This window comes from Thalassophryne amazonica, chromosome 6, assembly GCF_902500255.1.
Source record: "Thalassophryne amazonica chromosome 6, fThaAma1.1, whole genome shotgun sequence".
Classification (NCBI taxonomy): Eukaryota; Metazoa; Chordata; class Actinopteri; order Batrachoidiformes; family Batrachoididae; genus Thalassophryne; species Thalassophryne amazonica.
In genome coordinates this window covers 42,894,253-42,903,079 of record NC_047108.1, presented here as the reverse complement: position 1 = coordinate 42,903,079, position 8,827 = coordinate 42,894,253, and the positions used below count along the sequence as shown (strand labels likewise).

Here is an 8,827-nt window from a genome sequence, read left to right as displayed (position 1 = left end):
TGTTTTGTGTGGTTAATCAAATGTCACTTGTGCACATACATCCATTCCTGCATTTCAGATCTGCAACACATTCCAAAAAAAAAGAAGGGATGCGAAAGATTTTTTGCACTGGGAATGCCAAACAATGTTCATTTTTCATTTCAAAATTGTCCACACTGGTGAGAGATCAGGACTACAAGCAGGACAGTCTAGGATCTGTACCCTTGTTTTTTGTTTGTTTGTTTTGAAATCCAGCCATGCCTTTGTAATGTGTGCAGAATGTTACTTTGATCCGTTTTATTGCAACAAGATGTCCCTGGACACGATGTAAAGATGGGGTTGTAGGTAACTCAAAATGATTAATTGGTTTTCAAAATAGTTCTTGATTGATGTTGATAACCGATTAACTGTTGCCGCTCTCTGTGTGACAGTTATATGTCACACAGGTGACATATAACTGTGGATTTGTCATTGCTTGCTTGATGCCTGCATGCATGTGAATGTGTTTTAGTGTGATGCAAGTTACTTTATTAGCGTCAAATATGAAAGTGAATCTTTGTACCCTGGAGGTGTGCAGGCAGTGTTTCACTTTGTCAAACGCTGGCTTCACTCTGGGAAAGTTGAAAAAAGCCCGCTGCTGATAAAAGCAGGGATTAGACGGCTCATTGTTTGTGACATCAGCAGGTTGTTTGTGACGTCAGCAGGTTGATTTCTTTCCCGATGAAGGTCCTTTTCTTGGTGTTTGTCAGAAAGCATCCCTCAACTTCGCTCCTATTGGTTGCTTTCGCTGCACCTGTCGGCCCGCCCACCAATCACACGCCTCAGCCCGTCTACCCAAAGATGGCGGCTTTCAGAGCTCCGTAACACACAACAGCGCAGTAAAAGCCGAACAGAGCCGAATAAAACCGTGTTCTGGCTGTGGGAACGTATGAGGAGCGGGACGAGAGGGAGCCGAGCCGAGCGGAGTCGCCGCCACTGAAGGCGGACTCTCGGTTTTCCGGGCGGTCGGAGGAGCCGGTGTGAGCAGGATGGCCACCGACAACAGGATCAATTTTTGGAAGCGAAACCTAAAGGTTCCCGGCAGGTGAGTTTTCCTGTCACATCGGGACTCCACTGTTTTATTTAATGTTTGGTAAATAAGAGAACCGAGCGTACGTTCCAGTACCTAAACTCATATTGAAGCACATGAATGTCCGTGCTGTGTAAACGGCCACTGAACGCAGCACCCGATTATAAACGTTCCTACGATGATTCGTAATCGTAGATTATGATTTAACACTGTGGCATTTAACTCTCCGTGAGAGTTGCCTTTGGCCTCTTTGACTGCAGCCGTAACACCGTGTTTTGTTCTTCGTGGGGTGTCATCTGTCACCTTACGCTTTCTGCGCTGGTGAACGTGAACGCTGCACTGATCTAATCCGGATTTTACTTTAGAAACTCACTGGATGGTTTTGGAGAAGTTGGGTGAAATACATCCTCTTTTCATCAGCAACCGCAAAGAAAGAAAACAAAGAAACCTGCTCCATCAGCACACACTTTATTCGCAGAGGAAGCGCCTGATTGAAGCTCGTCACAAAGATCATATTGTGAGATATGTTTTATAAAATGAATATTGTAGTACTGAAATGACAAAATGTACACACAAGTGTGGACCTGTGGAGACTCTGGTCTAGGAATCCACGTGACCCCCATTCTCACTTTCACTTTTGTGCATCTCGGGCCCTAACTTGGAAAAGCTGAGAGGGTGACTGTGACGAAGTGGAATATAGCATCACTGTGCTGTGGTGGGGTTTTAACCATGGTTTGAATTTGAGATGTTCAGAAATCACAACTCCCCCACCACCTACAGCACAGCCTGTGGGCTAAATGTCACTGTGCGGTCAGTCAGTTATGCAAGTGTTCATTTGTCAGCAAGATTACTTCATTTGTACTGTCTGAGTGGCATCAAACATGGTATATGCATTACAAACAGTGACCCCAAGAAGTGTGTTGATTTTTGGTGTCAAAGGTCATGGTCACTGTAGCACACTGTGTAAAAGTCTTGTGAGTGCAATAAAGTCTTTTTTAATTGCCAGATTGTCACCAAAATTGATAATGTCTGTTGGGTGTGTTGACCCCAAGAAGTCTATTTTCTTTCGGATCAAAATAACAAAAGGCAAGGCACTGTAGCAGACTTTGTAAAAATCATGTGTGAGTGCAGTAATGTCTTTTTTTTTAACTGCCTGATTGTCACCAAACTTGGTATGTGTGTTTGGTATGTTGACCCCAAGAAGCCTACTGGCTTTTGGCTCAAAAGGTCAAGGTCACTTGAGCTTACTGCAAAATGTTGAGTTCGATAACTTTTTTCCTGATTGTCATCAAACTTTGTATGTATGTTAGGCATGGTGACTCCAAGAATCTTAGTGATTTTTGGGGTCAAAGGTCAAAATCACAGAACTGTACTTTGTAAAAGCCTTATGCAGATATGCATCACTTGTTAAGCTTATCAGTATTTGCCTGTTGTATTCTGGATTAAGGCAGACTATGTTCTTGTTTCCATTGTGACCATTTACATACTTTGGTAAACTGTTCCATGTAACATTGTCGCATCACTGGGATGATTTCTGAAAGCACCATAGTTGTGTCAAAGTTACACTATCAGTGTGTCACAGTTGATTTTACATGCATCACATGGTACAACCGTGTGCTAGATAATATTTGTGAGCAACTGTGATCTTCACACCCTGGTTTGTCACGGTTATTAGCCTTTCAGGATGCATATCTGTCTGTCTGCACAAATGGCTGATTGCTGCTCTGTGTCAGTTTTAGGGCTGTAGGTGAGCACTAAGTCAGGACTAATTGTGTCAGAAGTCAATATCAGCTCACTGGCTTTGCCAGTCAGTGCCAGAACAATAGCCACGTGTAATGTGCAATCGGATGTGTCTAAAAAATATTTAGTAGAAGTGTGGACCTCAGTTGAACTCACTGCGCTGTATACACAATCACAAATGCTAGAAGAATAGCCGATGTTCAATACTGCTGAGCTCAAACCTGCAGCAGTAGCCTAGAGTCAGGTCCATAAGTATTTGGACAATAAACACCATTTTGGTAGTTTTGCTTTTGTACGCCACCACACTGAAGTTGAAATGAAAACAATTAAGATGTGCTTGTACTGCAAATGTTCTGCTATAATTCAAGAGGTTTAACAAGAATATTACATTACCATTTATAAATTGCAGTCACATTTATAGAGGCAAAAATTACCAAATAAAATTTACCGTTCAAATATTTTTTTAAATGTCATTTTAAAATGACAGATATTTATAATTTGGAATTTTTACTGCCTATTGAGCAGACATAGTAGTATCATATTTTCCAGAGTATAAGTCGTTTTTTTTACTAATTGGGAGATCCTTAAGCGTACACTCTGATGCAAATTACGGTGCCTTGAAAAAGTATTCACCCCCTTGGGATCTCACACATTTTAATTTGTTTATGCTATTTCAAATACAAAAATTATTTCAGGTTTCTCAATATAAAAATTTCTAACATTATATTAAGATCCTATTGTCTTACGTACAATTTGTACATGTTCAATAAAGCCCCTCTATCAATCAATCAATCAGTCAGTCATAAACAGTATTTACGTTTTAATGGCATCTGCAGGAGGATGTACGTGTGAGCATACATGAGCTTTTCACAAGCGCGTAAATTAGCTTTGAGTTGGTGGAAGTTAGCGTGCACGATGACATTTTATAATGTCTTATTAATGTCTTGTAAATCACTCCAGAGGTGTTATCAGGTTACAAAAAGAGCGTTTTCAGTTTTAGATGGGTTTATTTCTCACTAGCTTTTACATAATGACAAAGAGGTTTACATGTAACAAAGAGGTTATATTTACACACAAACAAAACAGAGTTTGCAACTAGCTACCAGCCTATGATGTCACAGTGCCACTCTACTCTGATTGGCTGTCAACCCGTCCCTCAAAAAAAAAAAAAAAAATCAAAACAGAACACAATGCAACAAAATGTGACATTTTGACCTCTTAGAGTAGGTCAAAGTTAGCTATCTTTTAACTTGTCCAAAGTCTGTGTCCCAAGACAGACAGACTGATGGACAGACAGATGGACGTAAAGTCTTCACAGTACTCGATGGCCATATTTGAAGGCCTCGGGTAAAAAATGTAAAGTTCCTGGTTACACTATTAAAGTCCACCTTAGCATGGAATGGTACGCAAGTATTCCAGACCAGGTGTTTTCATCAGACTTTGTAAACAGTCGCTCTTTAGACGTATTGGTTACATTATGTTGATGTTTCTCTTTTTCTGTTTTGTTTTGTTTCATGAAAATGTCCTGACTTTGCTCCTTTATCCAGATGTGCCCCAGAATATCATGAATTATCTTTGAGGATAGGTACAACCTTTTCACTAAGCTTCAGGAAAATGCCTTCTGTTAACATTCCCTACGTTACAGTTTAAATAAGAAGAGGTGCTCAGACACCTGTGACTTACATTTTTGACACTGTGTTGTGTAAGTTCATTCTCTGTGATTCAGGAATTGCAAAACATGTGGGTCTGCATCTGCGTGGACTTGACATTTGATCAGTTCTCTGATTTGATCATTTTATTCTGGACTGCCTCACAACCTTTCCACCATGCTTAATCCATGCAGGCTCCAAAATGTTTGAGTTAAATAGTTATGACCTTGAGTTTGACCTGTTAAGGTCACGCATGGTCAAAGGTCATGGGTGACCAACAAAAAGGTGACATGTGATTTCATATTGATGTTTACTATTATCACCAAAGTGTATCTTTAAGAAACCCCATGAATATATTGTGTATCTGCCATTTGTCCATCTCGCGCATCAGTGATCTGTCAAGTCTGGTGGACTCTGCAATGTTTGCTCTGACTGAATAGTTCAATCTAGGAGTGACGATCCTTCTTACATCTGGGGCAGATGAACTCAGATATTGACTGGTTCTGTCTTGTTGTCTTCCGCTGCTGCCTCTTTTGGTGTATGGTTTCAGTTGAGATCTCTCCTTCAATTTTTGTGCCAGTTTTAATCATGCTCCTCCAGACTGCACACACCCACACTCCCACACCCACACGGTGTGGGAGTGTGTTTAACAATTTTTTTTAAATGTGTTTAACTAATTTTTAACTCTTCTTTTTTTTTTTTTTCTACCCTCCTCAAAAATCTAATTATTTTGTCCTTGGCTAACCCGGAATCATTCCATCATGTTCCCTCAAAATTGGATCAAACTCCTAGTTATTTTGTCCACCGACAGATGGAAGGACACACAGAACCAAAACCAATACTCTCACGTGCACTCCCACGCGCAGGTGTAATTTTAAAGTTTGACATTTTCTGGCTCTGCCTATTTCTACAGGTCACCCTAAAATTTTCTGGTTTCTATACCAGGTCAGAACCAGACTTCGTACCAAATTTCATTGAAATTTTTTTTTCTTAATGATTTTTTTCTAACAAACCCACACAATGTTCCATAGCAGAAGGACTGCATAAATAAGTGGCCTGAGAACTTATTTTAGTCCCAGGCCGTGTAGGTGGAACAGCAAGTGTCATGGTAACGGGCTGTGTTCAGAGGTTGTACTCCTCGTTATGTGTGACTGGCGTGTCATCGGTTCAGTGTCACATTAACCCTTGAACTAATCAGGCTTTTTTTAATGCCTGTGCACTAGTGTTAACTGGCTCGTGTCAGAGTGTGTTTTATGGAGCTAGGTTATGCCTGGCAGAGAGGGTGGAGCGCAGAGGGTCCAGTCTGTTTGGGGAAATGTGAGAAGAGAGGATCGCCCTGTAAGGAGAGGGCGTTGTTGACTTTCTCACACACACTGATCTTACTCAAACCATAGTGGGTGGAAGGCTGGAAACCCAAACACAGTCATATGTTTGAACAGGAAACCAAGCAGCTAGTCTTCATGGCTGTCCTTGAGCTGCTCCTGATAAAAACACGTGAGGCTGGTAAACGAGTGACTGGCTCTGCCAGATAGTGTGCACGCTCAGTTCTCTGCCGTACTCCCAGTTTGCTCATGCAAATAGGAATTTAGCTGAAGCCTTCTTGCCTCAGGCCAATTCATGTGAAGCCGACATTTGACAAAACCCACAGTGTGAAGATGTATTTCGTTTTGTGATCCGTCTGTGCTTTGAACAAAGAGCTCATAAATGAGTCAGACGTCTGCCTGAGTGACAGCCAGCGTTTAATCTGAGCAGTTTGTGCACCACTGAGTAAAGAGTCCTTACATATAAAGAAACACACCAGGCAGCGTTCAGCCTCCAGGTGGCCCTCTAGTGACAAACACACCGATTTTATGCATTAAAAAAATTATAGTTTCATGACATTTTTTGAATGCCAGAATGCTCTTTAATCTCAATGTGAAAACAGAAGTCTCCCAACATGATCTACGTAATCACAAAATAATGGATTTAATAAGGTAGGGATGTCCCAAACAGATTTATTGCTCCCAATCCCTGTACGAGTCATTTTATAATGAGTATCTGCTGATACCGAGTCCTGATAGAGTACTTCTTTTTCCTCAATATTGCACTTGCACAGAACAGAATACAAGCACATTAAAGTTATTCCGTTGTTTACTGTGTTTGTCACTTTTAACAGCTCTGTCATGCATAAAAAACTCACCTTTAATTCAAACTGCTTCTTAATGTTTTTATTTATTTTTTTATTATTGTTATTAAAGCAGTATGGCTTTTCAAATTTCACAAAACTGACTAAATTTAGTTTCTACTGAAATCCAAGCATTATGATGTCAGTTTATTTTTGAAACATGTTGCAAAATTACAGCTCATTATAATGAATAGAACATATTTACCTGCGGGGAATTCCATAGTGAATATTTTATTTTCCTTTTAGCGTCGTCTTCAGGAAGACGCGCATGTGCGCCTGCAAGAGGTTTTGAAATTACCGGATGTTACCTTTGACCTCATGTGAGGCATGTGTGCACCCTGTGCATGCTAACATCCATAAAATGTCTTGTAATTCACTTCAAAAACAGCATTATTAGATTTAGAAGTGGTTATTTCTCGCTAACGTTTACAAAACATATGAGAAATTTGTCAGATTTATACAGAAACGCAGCTGTTTCAGAGCGTTTTCTGCCATTTTTAATTGTTTTGTTTGAGAGAGATGACACCGGCCTTTCTGTACTCTGATTGGCTGTCACCATGTATTTCCCATGTCTGGGGAAGCCCCCCACATGATCTGTGACATTGCTATAATAGAGTGTATTGGTCGCTGCTGTCAGTAGTTCAAGGCCACTTGTTCTCTTGAAATTTACACCTCCAGGGGAACTATTCATTAATTTTTTTAGACAACACAAATTTTGATCATATTGGCAATGCCATGTTATGAATCTAACAAAATTAAAGTGGTGCCAAAGGAAATTCTTTTAATGACTTAAGTCTTAAAAAGCTCAGTGACGGTCTACCTTTAAATAAAAAGGTTTATATATATATCATCAATTCCACTACAGAATTGTTGCAGTACAGCTATGATACAAAGAGTAATATTGACTGAATGATGTTTAATGTGTTAAATTGGTTTGTTGTTGTTGTATTTGAAAAAACATTTAAAGTGTCTTCAAAAGTGGATTTTTACTGTAACAGGGGTTTGGGGGAGATGGCATTTTGCCTCGGGAGTTAAACAGATGACCGTAAGGAAATACTTGTTTATATTTTGTGGAATCGCAACGTGATTGGTTGGGAGAAAGGTCATTGCATAGGTCAGGCTTGTTGCATATTTAAAGAGTACCAAATAGCTGGTTTCGAAGATCCATGGTGCCTTGGATTAGGTTGCTTGTGCGCATGCTCCACCTACCTAGAAACAAGCAGTACCTGGGCATAACAGACCGCCACACTGTTTGGAATGTATGTTTATATAGTCCAAGTAATGCACCGAGGCTCTGTAGTGAAGCAGCAGAGTCTGTTTGGCGCACAGATGTGGTAATCGAGTTTAGCTAAACTGATACCGATTAAAATCAGTCAGGCCGATACTAACTACATCGGGACGTCCCTATGATAAGGGATATAATCGTTCTTAGTCTAATGCAGCTTAAACTACAAGGCTGTCAGAGAATGTATACCTCAGCCAAGGCCACATATTACTAAAAACCTCTTCAGGGTCCTGGATCCAAACTACATTCCAAGTGAGATTAAGAAAAAATCCCTCATTTTCTAGAATGTTATCCATCTGCTCAACAAATTTCATATATATCCACTTGAAATGTTTTGAGTTAAGTGTTGCTCTGTGCCAAACATTCTTTTGGATCTCAGTTCTAGAATATATTCCAGATCACCTCCCAAATTGAATCACTTATTTTCCAGAACATGATCAGCTCATCATATTTCATTGAAATCTGTTCTTTACCTTTTGAGTTATCCTACTAACAGACAAACAAGCAGACAGACGAACGCTCATGAAAACATTACGTCCTATGTCGGAGGTAATAAATGAGCCTTTTTGCAGTCAGTCATCTTTCAACGAGTCATCGACACAAGAACTGTTGTAAATTACTAAGCAGCTCTTTTGTTCTGTTAAATATAGTGCACAGTGATCATGCCCAAAGGACACAAGTGAAGGAAGACAACCATCAAAGGACAACTTGGAAGGGAGTTTCAGTGGCTGTGACTGGAGAGACTGTGCATAGAACAGTGTTATCATGTTGCTTCACCATTCGCAGCTTTAAAGGGTTGATATTGTGCAAAAATCAAGTTTTATCTTTTAGTTGCACGTCTGGGGTTTTGTGATGAATGGCCCCAAAGTCACGCAGTTCTGTGTCTATGGATGAGTTTTCCCTGCTAAACATGAAATGGCTAGTTTTAGTTGTCTACAAAT

The 8,827-nt window shown here is 40.1% G+C and overlaps 1 protein-coding gene across 2 annotated transcripts in view; it reads left to right on the top strand.

The window, feature by feature from the left end:
- The first annotated feature begins 811 nt into the window (after nucleotides 1-811).
- The window catches only part of tbc1d22b (TBC1 domain family, member 22B), a 30,878-nt gene continuing 22,862 nt past the window's right edge, over nucleotides 812-8,827 (top strand). For both annotated transcript variants that reach the window (XM_034172083.1, XM_034172082.1), the window contains exon 1: nucleotides 812-1,063. In XM_034172083.1, the coding sequence (XP_034027974.1) occupies nucleotides 1,008-1,063 (56 nt within the window). In that variant the 5' untranslated portion in view covers nucleotides 812-1,007. The remainder of the gene's footprint in view (nucleotides 1,064-8,827) is intronic.